Source organism: Onychostoma macrolepis, chromosome 14, assembly GCF_012432095.1.
Source record: "Onychostoma macrolepis isolate SWU-2019 chromosome 14, ASM1243209v1, whole genome shotgun sequence".
NCBI classification, from domain to species: Eukaryota; Metazoa; Chordata; class Actinopteri; order Cypriniformes; family Cyprinidae; genus Onychostoma; species Onychostoma macrolepis.
In genome coordinates this window covers 3,877,289-3,896,500 of record NC_081168.1, presented here as the reverse complement: position 1 = coordinate 3,896,500, position 19,212 = coordinate 3,877,289, and the positions used below count along the sequence as shown (strand labels likewise).

General features: G+C 35.8%; 3 protein-coding genes across 5 annotated transcripts; 1 reads left to right on the top strand and 2 right to left on the bottom strand.

The window, feature by feature from the left end:
- Positions 1 to 144: 144 nt before the first annotated feature.
- chrm1a (cholinergic receptor, muscarinic 1a) lies at positions 145 to 10,468 on the bottom strand. 3 transcript variants are annotated; one of them, XM_058798584.1, is made up of 5 exons: positions 10,206 to 10,468; positions 10,069 to 10,109; positions 8,183 to 8,283; positions 5,243 to 6,072; positions 145 to 3,128 (listed from the first exon to the last, which is right to left on the bottom strand). In XM_058798584.1, the coding sequence occupies exons 4-5, from the start codon at positions 5,969 to 5,971 to the stop codon at positions 2,430 to 2,432; spliced, it is 1,428 nt and encodes a 475-aa protein (XP_058654567.1). In that variant the 5' UTR covers positions 5,972 to 6,072; positions 8,183 to 8,283; positions 10,069 to 10,109; positions 10,206 to 10,468; the 3' UTR covers positions 145 to 2,429. The 3 variants fall into 3 exon arrangements, with proteins under 3 accessions (XP_058654567.1, XP_058654566.1, XP_058654565.1); XM_058798583.1 differs by having other exon boundaries at positions 8,197 to 8,283; XM_058798582.1 differs by lacking the exon at positions 8,183 to 8,283.
- A 1,274-nt stretch (positions 10,469 to 11,742) lies between these two features.
- On the top strand, positions 11,743 to 14,760 carry bnip1a (BCL2 interacting protein 1a). Its single transcript, XM_058798216.1, has 6 exons — positions 11,743 to 11,847; positions 12,134 to 12,226; positions 12,307 to 12,398; positions 12,527 to 12,631; positions 12,720 to 12,838; positions 12,921 to 14,760. The coding sequence occupies exons 1-6, from the start codon at positions 11,764 to 11,766 to the stop codon at positions 13,115 to 13,117; spliced, it is 690 nt and encodes a 229-aa protein (XP_058654199.1). The 5' UTR covers positions 11,743 to 11,763; the 3' UTR covers positions 13,118 to 14,760.
- Positions 14,761 to 15,999: 1,239 nt separating this feature from the next.
- On the bottom strand, positions 16,000 to 18,471 carry nkx2.5 (NK2 homeobox 5). Its single transcript, XM_058798268.1, has 2 exons — positions 17,978 to 18,471; positions 16,000 to 17,165 (listed from the first exon to the last, which is right to left on the bottom strand). The coding sequence occupies exons 1-2, from the start codon at positions 18,321 to 18,323 to the stop codon at positions 16,564 to 16,566; spliced, it is 948 nt and encodes a 315-aa protein (XP_058654251.1). The 5' UTR covers positions 18,324 to 18,471; the 3' UTR covers positions 16,000 to 16,563.
- Between the last annotated feature and the right edge of the window lie 741 nt (positions 18,472 to 19,212).

Genomic DNA, 19,212 nt, shown 5'->3' with positions numbered 1-19,212 from the left:
ACAGATATATTAATCTTAATAATGTGTATTTTTTTATGAATGCTAACAGCAAAGTAAATAAAGGCTGCAATGAAGTTTACCATAGTACTATAACTCTGAGACCCAGTAAAATGTATACATATGAAATAATAGACATGAGGTAAGAGATGTTTTTTTTAAATATAGTTTTTAACATCAAGATTTTAGATTAAAATGTATATAATTACAATTTAAGAGCTTTTGTAATGCAGTATGAATTTTATTTTTTTATACATAATTCTCACGACTGTTACTAATTTCATGTCTGCAGCTCTAGTACAAAGTTTGTATGTTAACCCTCTGGTGTTGCTCACCTGATGGTCAAATTTGTTTTCAATGAAATAAATGTACAGTATCTTTTTTTTCCCCCAATATTTTTCTTTATTTTTTAGAACGGAGCAATAGAACAGAACTTTAAAAAAAAACAAGCAAACAACAACAAAAAAACAACCCTATATACCAGTCAGACCTTTACAAAAACAAAAGTACAATTCTTCAGCAGGAGTGTTCTCCACAAAGGTTAGAAAAGGTTGACAAGTAAACAATCTGTTTTTTGACCCTTTCATTTAACATCGGAGCTGTTCCAATTGTATGTTATACATAACATCTTTAATCCAGTGTCTGTATGTTGGAGGCGAAAAGTCTTTCCATTTATATAAAATGAACCTCCTGGTTAGACCTGAACAAAAAGCAATAACATCAGACTGGGATCTGCTTAGATTATAGTCTTGAGTAACATCTCCAAATATTGCTGTCAGCATGGTTGGAACCAAACATTTTAGAAAAGGTCTTGAAAACTGAATCCCAATATTCTATTAATTTCAGACATGACCATATGAGCTTGCTTACATCGGTCACATATAGGGTTCACATCACTTTTAATCTTTGCCAGTCTGTCCTTAGACCAACGAAGACGATGTATAATTTTAAACTGAACAATCGTCTGTCTAATTTGGTCCTCCATTTCTTTTTCCCATTTTTGTTTTAAAGTTTCTAAAGTAGCCAGATTAAGTAGATTAAGTAGTCCATAGATTTTGCTAATGGATTGTTTTTCTCCACACCTATGTTCGAGAAGAGAATCAATGAGAGATCGATGAGGACAACAGGGGAAACAGTTTGAATTCGATGATACAAAGCTTCTAAGTTGTAAATACATATAAAAGTGTGTATTAGGAAAAGCAAATCTCTGGACTAATTGTTCAGAGGAGGCAAATGTGTCATACAAATACAAATCTTACAATGACCTAATACCATTTTTTGACCATAAATCAAATGCTGCATCTGTCGTAGATGGAGTAAATATGTGGTTCTGCGCTACAGGTGAGGCAAGCGGGAGATCATTAAGTGCCAAATGACGTCTAAACTGGTACCAAATTTTGATAGAATGTAACACAACTGGGGGAGAGTGTAAAGTTAGATAAAGGATGTGCCAATGGCAGCTTAGAACATAATACTGAGGGTTGTATTGAATAGATGGTTTCTCTATCTCTGCCCAGCTGGCTGATGTCTCATCTTCCTCCAGCAAGTATAAAATTGCCCTAATATTCGCCGACCAGTAATAAAACAGAAAATTTGGAGGGGCAAGACCTCTTAAACTGTAGGGTCTTTGTAATGTTTTATCCATTACCCTAGGATGCTTTTTATTCCAAATAAAACTTATAATTTGAGCATTTAAATTACGCAAGAAAGATTGATATTGAGAAATATTGGTAAACATTGGAAAAAATATAAAAACTTGGCAAAACAGTCATCTTAATGGTTAATCCTTCCACCCAGGGAGAGATGCAAGGACTCTTTCTAAATCCTCCTTCAAATTGTCTACTATATTATAATTTTATAATGTTTTGTGCTTTTATTGTAGTAAATTATATTTATGGAATAGTTGTGATCCATTTATTAACCACTGAGCGTAGACCTGAAAATGAATTGCTTAAATGCTTTGGAGCACAGACTTAAGTTTGGTCTCTTTTTAAATAAGACACTTGGCAAATTATAGCTGAAGTGAAGAAAAAAAGAAAAAGTTTAAAAAGTGAAACTAAAAAGTTTTTTTTGTGTTCACGTAACAAGTGCCAAAACCTTTACCAAGTCTTGTACCATTCTGATGAAGTAAAAAATAATAATAATAAACGACGTAAGATTTTTGACCAAACATCACCAGAGGATTAAAGGGTTTATGCATGATAAACACATACCCAGATGCTACATTTTATATTCTGAATGTGTCAAGTAAAGCAATTAAAATTTAAGAACTGCTACATGCCCTGCAAAGATTTCACAAACAGCTGGTCTGAACTTCATACATTTGAAGCACAACTTTGATGTCTAGGATCTTTTCAAGCCTTGGCATCATCATAAAGATCAGTATTTGTCACTGATATATCATGAAGAGAAAACCCAACATCGTGATGTAATCAGCCGTTCCCAGTCGGGGCCCATCTGATCCCCTTCCTATGCTCCTTCCACCTGCAGAGCAGCAGCGCCCTGAACGTGACCCGGAAGTGCTTGTTACAGAGCGCGTAGCAGAGGGGGTTGACCGTGCTGTTGACGTAGCAGAGCCAGTATCCCAGCTGCCACAGGCCCTCAGGAACGCAGTCGTCACAGAAAGTGGACACCAGGACCATGATGTTGTAGGGGGTCCATGTTACAATGAAAGCCAGGAGAATGGCACTGAGGGTCCGGGCTGCTTTCTTCTCCCTGATCAGACACGAGGTCCGGGCTTTGCGGCCCTGCTGGCCCTGCTGGTCCGCGGTCAGCGATCGAGCCGGAGCTTGAGCAGAACTCATGGTTGTGGGATTCATAGGGGAACTGAGTGAATTCTGACTTCCCGACTCACAGCTCCTCTTGGTGGCGTTACACTCACTGACCGCAGTTTTATCCATCCGAACGAGTGGAATGTATTTGCTATTGTCGTCCGTGTCTGTGTCCATCTGTGGATGGCTGTATGTGGTATACGAGCTGGACATCTCGTCTCTTTCCCTTCGTTTCTTCCACCACGCTGCTGTCCGGTGGGTGATGATTGGACAGATGGTCCTGTGTGTCTTCTTGTGCTGGTTCTGATCCGTTTGTGGTCTGACATCTTCAACGGTGCAAGAATTGCTTTGACATGATCTCTGGGAGACATATATTATATGACAAAAAAATGTAAACATCTTTGTTCTTTCATCAGTATATAAATATCAAGTATTAGTTGACTTCAATTTGACTGATTTTAAGCTTATTTAATAACCCTATGAAATCCAAAGGAGTAGTTTGTTTCTTGTAGTCTAAAGCTCCCTATGCACTATATAGTGCACTATATCCAAAATGATGATTTTATATGTATTTTTGTCCAATAAAAAGTCTCTAGAAGGATAAATTCTAATTTATAAAAAATGACCCTGTTCAAAAATGTACATACGCTTGATTCTTAATACTGTGTTTTTACCTGAATGATCCACAGCTGTGTTTTTGTTTATTGATAGTTGTTCATAAGTCCCTTGTTTGTCCTGAACAGTTAAACTGCCTGCTGTTCTTCAAAAAAAGTCCTTCAGGTCCCACAAATTTGTTGGTTTTCCAGCATTTTTGTGTATTTGAACCCTTTCCAACAATGACTGTATGATTTTGAGACAACTGAGGGACTCATACGCAACTATTACAGAAGGTTCAAACGCTCATTGATGGAAAAACCATGCATTCAACTTTTTGAATTTGAAGATCAGGGTAAATTTAACTTATTTTGTCTTCTGGGAAACACGTAAGTATCTTCCGTAGCTTCTGAAGGGCAGTACTAAATGAAAAAATATGATATTTAGGCAAAATAAGAAAAATGTAAACATCTTCATTCTGTTCAAAAGTTTTCACCCCCCGGCTCTTAATGCATCATTTTCAAAATCATACAGTCATTGTTGTAAAGGGTTCAAATTCACAAAAAAATAATTTGTGGGACCTGAAGGACTTTTCTGAAGAACAGCAGGCAGTTTAACTGTTCAGGACAAACAAGGGACTTATGAACAACTATCACTAAACAAAAAAACACAGCTGTGGATCATTCAGGTAACAACACAGTATTAAGAATCAAGGGGGTGTAAACTTTTGAACGGGGTCATTTTTTATAAATCCAACTATTATTTTCTCTTGTGGACTATAATGTAAACGTGAAATATCTTATTCAGGTCAGTACTAAAACAATAACATGCATTTTGTATGATCCCTCTTATTCTGGCAAAATAATTAACATTTTGCAGATTCTGCAAGGTGTATGTAAATTTTGATTTCAACTGTAAAAACAAAAGTAAAGTCAAAATATCAATAAAGACGGTACATAAACAATACTAAAATAACACTAGCTCTCACTAGCAATAGCATGTAGCACATCATCTGTCTTTCAGGTTGCACTAATGCTTGTAACTTTCTTGGGAAAAATAGTTTTTACGTTTGTTTTCTTTTTATGGTAAATGTAGTTTCCCCCCCATTCTTTATGTAATCCTGGTAGCTAAAACAAATTTTTCCAAAAGTTTGGATCCTCTGAGAAGTGGTCATTTTAGAAGAGAAAATAATCAGTAAGTATTAGCATAGATATTTTAAATTCTGTGATGTTTTGTGTGATTAGGTATTATGATAACATTATAAAACTTTAGCTCTTTATATTCATCCTGTTGCAGTATGTTCCAGTCTTGGTAGTATTGTTTTCCCCACAATCAAAGTCTCAAAAATGACAGGCAGGGAAATAAAACAAGATATCATGTCCACAAATCAAGATTTTTGTCCCGTTTATCCCGTGCATGCAATTATTTGTTCCCTTGTTTTAGGTAAATCATGGCCAGCGAATTATTACACAATGGCCACAATTTAACAAAAATGAACTAAACTAAAACCAATTACTAAAAATTAACCACAAATTAATAAGCTGTTGGAAGGAATTTTATTGCTAATTTTATTTGGAGATTATTATATTATGTATAGTGCTGTCAGTCAAGATGCATTAACTGCATAAAAAAATTCATTTTGACAGCCCCAATTTGTTTTTTTGTTTTTTTAGGAAGAACCATTTTTGGTTCCCTAAAGAACCTTTCAGTGAACAGTTCTTAATAGAACCATTTCTTTCCTAGTATAAAGAACACTGTAAATCTAAAAACATTTTTTCCACTATAAAGAACATAGGTTCTTCATGGAACCATTGATGTTAACAAAGAACTTTTTTAAAACCTAAAATGTAAAATAATAGACGAGCCCACTTGAAACCCACCTGAGATGCATTTCCCGTGCGTCCTCCCTGTGAAGCGATGAGTCCAGCGAGCTGCTGAGAGCGTTTCTCTGTCACGCGGTACACCCCCCAGTACAACGCCACCATCACGCTCACCGGCAGGTAAAACGCAGCGATGGCTGTCCCGAATGTGATCACAGGCTGAGACAGGAACTGCACTGAACACTCTCCTTCTGGAACAGTCCGTTCACCCACTATATACTGCCAGAACAAAATAGCTGGAGCCCAAAGCACAAACGAGACGGTCCACGCTAAACTAATCAGCACTGCCGCTCTTCTGGGCGTTCTAGTGGCCCGATAGGTCAGAGGTCGCATGACAGAGAGATAGCGGTCCACGCTGATGGCCAGCAGGTTCATAACAGAGGCATTGCTTGCCACATAATCCACAGTCAACCACACATCACAGGCTAGGTTTCCTAAAGTCCACTGGCCGATCAGGATGTAGGTAGTGTAGAGGTTCATTGAGATGGCGCCCAAAATGAAGTCGGCCACAGCCAAGCTCAGGAGGAAGTAGTTGCTCACTGTCCTCAGAAGAGGGTTGACTCGAAAAGAGATCATGACCAGGACGTTGCCTATGATGGTGATGATGGAGAGCGGGATGGTTATGAGAGTGATCATGGCCATCCTCCAGGTGACGGGACCAGAAACCGCCACATCTGTCCCGTTGATTAAACTAGAGAGATTCAGTGTGAATGAGGTGCCGTTCATCATGGACTGAAGATGGCAGGGTAGATGAGATTATCTTTGTGCTTTAAAACTCCAGTGCATGCATCATATCGCATCCTTTAAGGGATTCCTGATGTTTGATCATTCTGCGTAGACAAAAAAAAAGACATATGTGACCCTGGACCACAAAACCAGTCATAAGGGTTACTGAGCTGAATAAATAATCTTTCCATTGATGTATGGTTTGTTAGGATCGGACAATATTTGGCTGAGATACAACTATTTGAAAATCTGGAATCTGAGGGTGCAAAAAAATCTAAATATTGAGAAAATCTCCTTTAAAGTTGTCCAAGTGAAGTTCTTAGCAATGCATATTACAAATCAAAAATTAAGTTTTGATATATTTACCGAAGGAAACTTACAAAATATCTTCATGGAACATGATCTTTACTTAATATCCTAATGATTTTTGGCATAAAAGAAAAATCGATCATTTTGACCCATACAGTGTACTGTTGGCTATTGCTACAAATATACCCCAGCGACTTATGACTGGTTTTGTGCTCCAGAGTCACATATCATATAGGTTTTATGAATATACTGGATGTTTAATTCATACAAACTCTCAATTAAAAAGTGTTTTGAAAGTTAACACACAAAGTGGGGGGAAAAAAGAAAAGAAATAATCATAGTTGTTGTTGTTTTTTTTTAAAACATTACTTAATATCATACATTTTTTTGGAAGTCACACCATGACATTTTTCAACATAAGCTAACCTTTACTTCTCACAAAAATGTTGATTTCTGCAATGCAGAAAAGGCAGATGGAATCGCAGACTCCAGTCATAAACACGTAATTTATTGTATAACGCGGAATGTCACGGAATTTGTCAAATCTTGGATGAATAAATCAAAAGTAGGTCAGTACACTTTAAATGAAATGACGATATTGCTGTGAATATTAAACCACAAAAAGATTAATTCAAATATGAATCCTGCGTGTTCTGTCTCTGTGTGAATGAATGGCACAGACGCGCAGTGTTTTCTGCGTCTGCCATCTCACTATATGAGGACATAAACACATTAATTTTAACTCCAGAGCTGCTCTGAGAGTCACTTTATGAGCATTTTACTGTTTCTTTTGAGAAACACTGTCCTTATTTCACATACACACAGAAACTGAAGGTCTTCAAGGCAACCCGTCAAAATAAAAGTTCGGTTTAGCTTGAAGAAATTGTGACAGAGTGTACATCACAATATTTCTTCCATGTTTTAATTTTTACAGTATGTTTAATTACCATCAAAATGAAAATACACAACATTTCACAGGGCCCCATTATTGCAAGCAAATTAATCAATTAGGCTAAGTTGTTTTTATGAATTCAATTATTATCAAATTTAATTAAGCCATTAAAATGGAACCAAATTAAAAAGGTGAACACAGAATTTGTTATAATTAAACAGAATTTGAGAAAAAAATAAAATGGATTTCATAAGGCTGTAAAATGTAATTTTTCTTAAACTTTTAATAAATTGCTGTAACATTGTAAAAGTTTCATGATTTAAATTAATTACAATGGATTTGACTTTTTTTTTACTTTTCTGAATGTTTCTCTATGTTGGTTAGACTTGGTTGACAACATAAAAAAATAATAATAAAATTAAGAATTAATTTTTGTCTTCTTTTCTACATTCTGATTTCAGATATTTCAACTTGACATTTGAAGCCTTTATTTTATCAATGTGTGTTTACTTTATGATTACAAACTAAAATACTGTGACTTTTTATCTTGGTGATGATGACTGTAGAGAAACTATATAAGCCATGACCCTTAATAAGAACAGTGAACTCTGATTAGTACAAAAGTCAGGGAGTATTTGTTCATGTTAGCCTGTTTATTGATGGCCAGCCTGAAACACACGCTAGCCAGCGCTGCAAAGTCAACACCGTCATCCTGAAATCAACCCTTCATGTATATTTAATTTACTTGTGCTGTAGCAACTCAAGGCATAACACTGTATGTCTCTACGTATCGCAAACACTGTACGGTCACTGTGTATTAAAGCATCTGTTAAATGCCAGAGTAAATTTGTTGTTATATAATCGTAAATGTTATATAACAATGTAACCTCACAGGAGTCAGTCTGTTAAAGCTAGAAATAAAGTGAATAAATGTAAAAGAGTACGACTTCTAGGGTTACTATAGGACACTATTAATATAGTTACTAATGTATATAAAAAAAGACTTTAAGTACTTGACAAACATCACTTTCTAGTCCACGGATGCAGATCCTTCTTCTGAATGGCATCGTTAATCCCGTTAGACAGGTTCCTCTGTATGAAAAACCATCACTCACTAAATGAGGAACATGGAGATCAGTGAAACAAATGTGGGAAACGGGTCAGTGCAGACCACTAACGTCAACAAATACCATTATTATTTATTTGTACTAGAATGACAGATTACATTATTAAAGATTTTCAAATAAATGTAAAGATTAGAAAGCTATAGTCTGAAGCCTCAATCTATTTTAGCCATTGCAAGCATACAATTACTCTTATTGCAACAACTTTATATTTAAAAGCTCATTGTGGCCCTGTTTTGATCCCATACACACTTCAGTCAAATTCATGGGGAAACAAATGTGAATAAGTCCCTCTAAGCACCACTAATTATTTCAACAAAGGAACACACAGTGTCAAGAAAGGGTCAAGGACAAAAAGATTGGTCATTTCCCTGTGATCAGAAGGTGAAATCAACAGTATATTGCATCTTAAGATGGGGACGACCAGAGCTGTACATTTCAGCAGTGCTGCGTAGATTTCTTACAAATTGCAATCTGTTACTGATTACAAAATTGTAGTCAGTAATGTAATCTAGATTACTCATTTTAGGTTATGTTTTCTGACTACTTTTAGATTACTTCTGACCCAATTTGTTTAACCTATAGATTTGAATGGAATTATTGTTATAAAAAGCAAAGAGATTCTTTGTCATCAACATCATGAAATGCATTAAACATTATACATCACTCCAGGGTTTCCCAAACTGGGCTAAATGAAAGAACTGCAGAGTTGATGAAAAGATCATATCAAATATAAATGTAAAACTAAAGTACATAAATTTACATCTAAATAATTTTATTTGTTCACCTGCATGTTAATGTGACCATTAATCGAGATCAGAGAACTGTAAATGTGAATTTGTTGAATTATTAAAATATTAACATGGTCTAGTTGACCGAGAGGTGCTTTTGTCCTTAAATTCAGAGGCATGGATCACAAATGAATTTACATGACATTTACGTAGCCATATATTGTGAATTTTCAAAGCTAAATGAAATGACACACAGTAGAATTTTTAAGAAAGGGAAATTTAAAAGAGAAAAAAGAATCAATAAAATACATATAAATCATTTACTGCCAATGTGTGAATAATTTGTAATCATGTAATCCATCAAAAGTAACTGTAATCCAATTATGAGCATTTTGTAATATAACCAAATTACAAGTATACTAATTTTTTGGAACCTGATTACGTAATCCAGACTAAATGTAAATAGTTACCCAGCACTGGTTTTGAGTCAAATCTCCAAAGTATGTTTTGCAGTTATTTTGCATGTTTTAAGCTAAGAAAATTTTTTTCTCTCTCTCTGAACTAAAATTCCAGGATAATTATATCAGACATAGTCAATTATATAATTAAGGCAGATTTCAATTGGTTGAGATGTGGTCTCAAAGTCGTCAAGATGGGGCAAGTCCTCATATTTTAATGTTATAAGGTTACAATTTATTAATAACAATTTATTAATAACACAATAGTTTTATTTATTTAACAATACAATAGCCAAAATAATAGTTTTATTTATTTATGTTTATTTATTAATCATAAAACAATTAAAGTAGCCTAAATAAATGTAGCTTACCTTACACAGTAAATCAAATGTTAATGTCAAATTCATGTTACTTCAAGTACCTATAAATCACATCTTGCCTAGAATGACTATTTTCTTTCATTAACAACTTTAACTGCATTTTTCGCTGAACAGTTTCCATTTAATCAAAATTTCAAGGGGTTTATACAGCTAACATTTTTTTTTTTTTTTTTTGTAATGTTCAAAATGCATAAAGAAAAGCTGACCTGCTGTAGAGATCCTCTCAGATCTGTTGTCTCCAGCGCACCTGTAACGCAAATATTCAGAGAGCTCACAATCAAACAAACTCAAACTCTGAAGCTGACACTCCTCACTCCCAAAACTAACGCCAGATCCCACCTACCGTCTCATGCGTGACTGCTTCAAAACAAGGCATGCAAACCTTGTTTTTTTGTTTTTTATATACTGGGAATTTGGGCTATATGAAAAGTTAATCCGTTAACCGTCTCGATAATTAAAATTGATGGAGCCACTTTCTGTCCAGTGGGCAGATTTCATCATCTTTGCTCACTTGCCTCCAGCAGAGGGCGCTAAACAACAAGAAAAGTCGCCCCGTCACTCTTGGCAGCCTAGTTTATTTCAGTTCACTGATTCTTGTCTAATCTTTAGCAGGCCAACTTGTTATCGTTTCTGAATTGACAGCATAGCTGTTTTGTCAACCTAAGAATGGCCTTAAAAACATTTGATCATACTTTATTAATTTTTGGTAAGGGGTAAGAGAATTTTCTTTTTCGGAGTGTCTATTTAGCTACACTAAGTGGAAATAGCCCGCCTTGTTGGCAAAGGCTATTTACATTAACTCCACCCACTAGCGTGTGATTGGGAGTGTCAACAACACTACAAAAGCCGCATGTTAAATGTCAGCTTTAGAGGCGCATTAGATGGTAAGGCGCGTGATCTTTGACGCGATCGACCCGAGTTCGAAACCGCCTTTTGCCGAACTTTTTTTTCTCCCTTTTCAAATATCGCATCGGAAAGGCATTTATTTTCAATAAAAATGAAGGAAATAATCAAAAAATGGAAAATAAAGTATCGGGTAGGGTTAGGGTAGGTGTAGGGAGGGCTTTATTGTCCCAATAAAGTGGCATCCATTTAATAGTTTAATTCGAATTAAAACTATAATTTACACTCAATACGTTATTATTGTGTACTGTTTTATAATGTAGGCTACTACAATACTGAAGTGCAGATAATTGCCACTATTTGCAATAAATAGTATAAATAGCAGAAAATCTTGCTATTTTAACATAGTGTAAATAGAATCTATAGCTATTTGCACTTAGTGCAAATAAGCTGCCTTTATTTTTACCCTTACAAAAATAAATAAATAAATAAATAAATAAATAAATAAATAAATAAATAAATAAATAAAATAAATTTAACAAAGAAAATAAAAATGAAAATAATTATTACATTTATAATTATAATTCTTAGGTTCCCCCCAGAAAGTTAGCAATGAAAGAAGAGTGTGGCATGGGCATGGGATGTGTAAAGAAAATAAAGAAAAATCAAAGGAAAAAAAGAAAAAAAAGAAAAGAAAAGATAATAATATAATAATATACGATACAAGCAGTATATAGATCAAAGACGACCATATCAGTCACTGATCAGTCCACCATACATAGATCTCTCTCACACACACACAAAATAAATAAATAAATAAATAAAATAAATAAAACAAAATAGAATGAATGAATGAATGAATGGCATCAGGTTTCAGTTTAACATCCTTTACAGTCTATGGTTAACACACACACACACACACACACACACACAAATTTAGTCCTCAGACGATAACTAAACAGGCACTGAGCGAATAAGGAGTGTCGCGACTTTTATTGTGAAATTGGTAGAGAGTGTGCTTCCGGAAGTCATCAGTGTTCAGTCATCAGACTGCAGCGATGGCATCTTCTGCAGATGTACACGTCCGAATATGTGAACAAGAAATCATCAAGTATGATTTAGAAATAAAAGCTTTGGTTCAGGTATGAATGTTTTATTATTCATATTTATAAAACATAAACATTATGATTAGTGTTGTTTTAGGGAAAGTATTAAAAAAAAATTAGAAATGCTGATGAAATGAATGAATTACAAGGACAATAAAAAGCTAATAAGTGACGAATGGCATTTTAATGTTATTATGGTAAATGAAAAATGTCATTGTTGTTAGTGCCATGTTAAATTATAATTTTTATGTGTTTTGCTAAATATTCTTCTCCTGTAACTAACTGTACATATTGTTCCATATAATGTTTCCAAACATTGCAGGATGTCAGAGAATGCACAGGACCACAAAGCAAACTGACAGATTTAAATTTACAAGTAAAAGAAAAATTTTGCAATCTTAGACAACGTATTCAGGTGAGAAACAACGTGTGCACATTTGCTGATTATTAAGCAAATTCGAAACTTAAGAAAAATATTATAACATTTTTAAACAGGATCTTGAGCAAATGGGAAAGGAACAGGACAAAGAGTCTGACAAGCTGACCCTACTCAATAAAGCAGAAGGACATCGGAAACAGATGCTTAGGTAATGACGAAGTGCTTCAGTTGTGTTCTTCTCAGATTTAATGCATTTTATAGAGTAATGCTCAGTTTGCATTATTCAAGTGGAAGGAGGAGTGTATTCGGTCTCAAATGAAGAGTGTTCTTCTTCAGTAATCAGACGGCTTGGAGGAAGGCCAATCTCGCCTGTAAACTCTCCATTGATAAGCTGGAGAAGGAGGATTTATTAAATTCAGAGGACATGTCGATAAGACACAGGTGAGTTTGAAAGCAGCATTTCTTCACTGAACGATGTTTTTAATGCTACTTCTGATGACCTGAGTTAATTCTCTGTGCGTTTGATCAGAAAGATGACCAAAGAAAGCCTCGCTCAGACCTCCAGTGGCATAACAGAGAGTCTGATGAGCATCAGCCGGATGATGGCACAGCAGGTTCAGCAGAGCGAGGAGACCATGAGCACATTAGGTGGGCATGCCGCAAGTTTTCCATGTTATCCATGTCTGCATGCTGGGAAACTAATGGTGTATCGTTTGCTCCACTCCTGTAGCGACGTCTTCCAGGACAGTGCATGAAACTAATGAAGAGTTTAAAGCCATGACAGGAACTATACAGCTGGGCAGAAAGCTGATCATTAAATACAATCGACGGGAACTGACAGACAAGCTGCTTATTTTCCTCGCTCTCGCGCTCTTCCTGGCTACGGTCTTGTACATCCTGAAGAAAAGACTTTTTCCTTTCTTTTAAATACAGACCAAAGTGTGAGCAATGAATATGATGCATAAATGATAAAAGAAGAGCACCTACAAGCCGTAAAAACTTTTTGCTTTCCTTGTGAAACTGTTGATCATGTCATGACAATATATATATATATATATATATATATATGACAAGTCAAAATATATACAGTATATGATAAAGTCATGTGATGTGTTACTGTTGACTGACCAAACTATGAAAACTTGTGTTATCATTTTGTAGGTGTCATACGTTATTTTTTATACCATAACACTTTTTGCGCTTAACTATAATGCTTCATATATATATATATATATATATATATATATATATATATGATAATGGTATTATTAAGAGTACAATAAAGAGTAATTTTGTAAAGTTAGACCTGTTACGGCAAAAATCTTGCAAAAGAAGTGAATTATGAATAAAATGTCTTCATTTTAAAATGTTTTACAGTGTAAACTGATGATTATTTCTTATGAGAAACCTGGAATTACTCATTTTGTATCATGGGTTTTTAATTAGTGATGCAGCTAAAAAAAAAGTATCTAATTGAGTCTTGTATATCAAAGTTTTATAGTTTGGAAAGCCTGAAAGTAATGTATTCACACACAGTCAAAATAGTTTATGAATATGAATTTCCATCTATTTTGTTCAAAACAATTTTATGTGCACTGCTGTTCAAAAGTTATATTCTCTATACACTGTAAAAAAGAAAAAAAAGTTGAGCCAATGTAAAATTTTAAGGCAACCAGCTTCAGCAGATTTTTGAGTTTGCTCAAAATTTTGAGTTGCCTTAAAATTTTAAGTTGGCTCAACTTTTTTTTTTTTTTTTTTTACAGTGTAGGAGAAAAAGTAAGTCACTTCTGCTCACCAAGGCTGCAAAAAATTCAGTAAAAACAGTACTATTGTGAAATATGAAAAACTGTTTTTTGCTGAATACGTTAAAATGTAATTTATTATATTATGTGGTGGCAAAGCCAAAAAAAATTTCAGCATCATTACTCCAGTCTTAAGTGTCACATGATCCTTCAGAAATCATTTTAATATACTGAGTTGAAAAAAGTTGTGCTGGAAATGTTTTTTTTTTTTTTTTGTATTTATTAACTTATTTATATTTTTGATGAATAGAAAGTGAAAACATAAATGTCTTTACTGGCTCTTTTGATCAATTTAATGTGACCTTGCTGAATAAAAGCATTAATTACCAACTCAAGTTGTGTGTTTTGCTCTGCATTGCATCAATTTAATTTCTCATTTGTATTACATACAGTTAAATCTAATTCAAGGTTTATTTTTATGAAAACTACTTTTGTAATGCACTTTTTAGGATAAGCCTTCATGGTTGAACCGTCAGTGTTGCCACCAGCCCTCAGTTTTTCAGTTTCATGCCTCCAGCTGAACTAGATGCTGGAGGCTGTCACATGGACACCTACAGTATGACAGGCAATTTAGGTGAGTTAAACTCACATCCCGGGCAGCAGTGAAGCAGCAGCTGTTATGCAGGGCAGGACAGAACCGGAGTATCGCAGGGGGAAAAGCTCAGAAAAGCTATGGCCATAATCAGAGCTCCGCTGATAAAGAGGCATGCGACCCTGTCTTTCCTCCGATAAGACCCGGAAAAGCTGATTATTCCATCCCTGGTCTCTTTCTCGCTCTCTCTCTCTCTCATTCTCCTTCCATTGTGGCCGGAGGACAAGGTCTGTTATTTTTAGAGATGTGCGCCCATGTTATCTGACTTGTTCTTTTCAACGCCTCTGAAGAGTGGGCCACTATTGTAACTGTGTGACCTTTCTCTTTACCTCTCAGTGGCCCCGTATTTGACTCGAAATGACAATCATTTCCACAGTAAGCTTGCTATTGTAATATATATTTCAGCTGAAGGTGGATGCTGGTTCAGATGTAGGCAGATGCGGTGGAGAGGGGGAATTGTGTTTACTGATATGTGTGGAGAGGCCAGAGAGATGCCCGAGGACAATCTATTACTCATTTTAAGTGGCAGCAAATGTGGATCTCCTTCCCTCCTCCATCCAAGTCTTTGCATGTGCAGCCATGCACCCTTACCTCTCTATGTCAAGCAAATTGTGCCATTCTGCACACTAAGCAGAGCACTTTTGTGTTGTCAATCAAGTGTGACATCAACCTTTGCAAGAATAGCATACAAAAATGTTTAAATGGTCTAGGTTGGAGCATCTGTTGCTATCGACAAAAAGCATTTTGCTGTTAGAGAGTTTAGTTTTAACATTAATCTCAGCTGGACGTTTTATTCTGACGGCCTGTCAAATCAAATCACATGATACAGAAATAATAAATGCCCTCTGAAGTAGGCCTATTTGCAATTTGGGATTGTTTCTACAGGTTTACAGCGCAAGAATTAACCTCGGTTCAAGCCCTCGCTGAAACGTCTTTATTAAATATCAGGCTATATTTATTTTTTATATTTTTATTTGATTTATACGAAGTCACAGTAAAGTATAGGCTATATCTCAGGTTAACCTTCGGTAAAAACCCCGAAAATGTTCAAACTTGCAAAATCGTGTTTACCAAAGATAAAGGTTAAAAGTTTGGGGGTAAAAAACAAAACAAAACAAAACAAAACAAAACAAAAAAAAAATAGATGAAGCCGTGCTTTTTTTATATATATATATATATAGGCCTATATTAAGAGTAAAAATAAGGAATAGGGATTAGAATTGTTAAGAAAAAGTTGGATTCAGTAAATATAGCCTAATAACAATAGCCTAATGATAATAATAATAATAGTGTTTATCAATTTGTAATTCGTAAATACGAATTTAGCCTAGTTTTTTAATTAGGCTAAGTCAAATATCAATTATTATTGTTTATGCTAATATTTAAATCGTTATTCACAAACCAAATAATAACTGCATAGGCTACATTCTTGAAAAGCCTTTATTATTTTCTTTTAAAATGTTTACATAGACTTACACAAGCAAATGAATAAAAACACCTTAATTCGAGCCGTATGCGGTACTTTCTGGATATGCACACAAATAATGTTTCTTAACAATCATTGTTGCCCTTTATTGGTTACAGTTTTGGTCTGTTAATTTTTATAAAAATGAGACTGGCCTTGAAAAGAGAAAGAAAGAAAGAAACATCTTTCGAGTTTTATAAAGGCCTCATAATACATCTGGTGAAAATTATAAATAATCTACCTATTTCACGTGCGGTTTATCTCTCATAATTTAACTCAAGTGCAAGCAAATTATTCAGACAGGTTTTTAAAGAAAACGATGCATATAGCTTTAAAGTTATTAAAGAATGAACGTAAAGATATTAAAGCATAAGAATGAACGTATCTTGCATCTGACAGAGCAAAAACCATCCCGGCCCGCATTCTGTCTATTCAAATAGCAATCATCAATTATGAAAATATTATTTGAATATAAATGTCCATACATGCAATTAAAGTTCTTTTGGGGTTTTTTTCACCAAGCTCGGATGCCGTGTAGTGAAGGAACCCCGCTGCTGGACTGAAACGGAGCCTGCACGTTATTTAGATCTCCAACTCCAAAGTTGATGTAGTTGCTGTTGGACTGTGAGGGCTGGATGGAGGACATGCTCGACGGATAGTTGCATGAGTAGTTCGTGTTGCCCGGACTCGGGAAGTTACTAAACGCTGGGTAGCTGTTGTAGGTGAAATGATTGATCCCCACATTGTAAGAGGTGTTGTATGTGGACGCGTCGCCCAGGCACGGTTTTCCATCCCGAACCAAAACCGGCACCGAGATGCGTCTCGGAGGAGCGATGCCCACCATCTCCAGGGTCTGGTCCTGACGCTGCCTCTTGCACTTATAGCGTCTGTTCTGGAACCAGATCTTGACCTGTGTGGAGGTGAGTTTGAGCACGCTGGCTAGATGATCTCTCTCAGGTGCGGAGAGGTATTTCTGCTGTTTGAAGCGTCGCTCGAGCTCGTACACCTGCGCTTGAGAGAACAGAACACGAGGCTTCCTCCTTTTCCTCTGTTTGGGTCGATCCGCATCATCCAGCTTCAGATCTTCACTTGGATCTTCCTGAGAACAGCTGGTGTCTGAAAACGGATGATTTATTTCATTGATAGAATTTAACGGGACACACATCGTCAATATAATAACACTTACGTTTTTATCCATTCATTCCATTTAGAAATTAAACAATTTAATTTATACCTTTTTTATTGATATGGACTAATAAGTGACCTTTTCGCTGCAGGTTGTAAACTCTTGGAGGTTTTTGAACCTCTTGGATTTTACTTAAAATGTTTAAAACATAATTTAAAACTTTTAAAATGTAATTTAAAACATTTAAAATTTCAGTGAGTTGAATTTTATGCACTGGTGCCGTTTTATTTATTATAGGCTACGTTCTTAAAAATAAAGGTTCCAAATGGAGTTTTCGCAGCGATGACATAAAATAACTATTTTAAATTCCATAAAGAACTTTTTTTGAACAGTTCTTAAAATAACTTTTTTTTTTTTTTTGCCCTATAAGTGCGAGGCACATTTTATTCCGAAGAAGGATCGGTGGGTGTTAAAGTTTCTCTATGGAACCAAAGATGTCAATTTAAAAAACACACACACACACACACACACACACACTATTTTTAAGAGTGCACATAGCCTAGTGATTTGTAAACGAACTTTTCTGGCGAAAAAACGGCAGTTTTATTACTAAAAAGCGGCATAAAAATTACGATTACACTTATCTAATTAGTTTCATAATCAATCTACACACGTGTTTTTTTTTTTTATTATTATTTTATCTCAATATTATGAGTTGGGCATTTTTCAGCCGAGTTTTTAATTCTAATCATGAAACGCATCTTTAGTTTCCAATAAATGTCCGACTCTTGTGAACGCTCACCTTTTTTCTCTTTGTCTTCAAACGTGTCATCCGTCTTTGCGTCTTTAACATAGTCCATTTCTAGGAAATTCTTCCCATAAAAGGCAGCAGCACCGAAGTTCAGAGAGCTGTTTTTGTTGCCTTTGTCGTCCTGAAGGTCTTCGCTGAAGAGAGAGGCTCCGGATGGCATTTCCATGAACTGCTCTTGTTTGAAAGTGGACAGCATGCAGGATGAGGTCGGAATAAGGGCACTGTCCAGCCGCTGAGACATGTCCAGAGAGACCAAGTCCTCCTGATTCTGCTCCAGGTTCAATATGTCCCGCACTGAGAAAGGAGTGGAAGTCATCTGGCTGGAGAACATTGCCATGGAATGATGGTCCTCTTGGGCGACCCGGTTGGCATTTATCAGGGTCGTTTAATGAATACGGTTGAACTTTTGTGTTTAGAGGTAGCCTATAAACCCACGTTCATGTTTCTAATAGAGCCCTCATAACACACTTTTGGGGTGTAAGGAGTGACTGCATGCTGTAATGAGGCAGGGGGCGGGGCTAAACATTTCAGAGCTTGCCATTGGCCAAATGACGCATAATATTAAAATGACTTGTGAGAGTTCCATACAAGTCCATGCATAAGATATAATATCCACCAATTATAGCAACTTTACTAACACCAACGAACATGGCTGTTATCCATATTATTGTTATTTTGTTTATCGTTCGCTTGGTGTTGCCTGTTTTTATTAGTTGCAATGCTGCAATTCAAGTCAACGCTTTTTTATCAAGTGAAGTCTGTCAGCTCTGAGAGAGATGGATTTAAATCATCCCTTTAAATTATAGCCTTCCTACGAGGCTGCAAATGTCCCTTTTAGCTGGAACTGGCACTGAGCGCAAAAGTGCGCACTCGGTTTGTTTGTTTTCCTCTTAATTGCTTAATCCAGAGGAAACTATACGGGCCAGAGAAGAGTTTTCTCCAAGGGATCAGACAGTGCCATTGCTGGAACCTGAAACCTGCAATGACAAACCCAACTGTCTACCACTGAAAGATTCTGGTGCCACTGGGTTTGTTATCAAGACGTGATAACAGATGACAACAAACCAGAAACCCACCCACGCCGAACAGCCGCAGCAGAGGAGCAACACATGGCAATTCATATAAAATATAGACCTGCTGTGTGGCGGAAATTATAGATATTGGGCAACAAGAACACTTAGACATCTGTGACTGATAGTTTGGTAATGCACTATGCCAGGTACGGA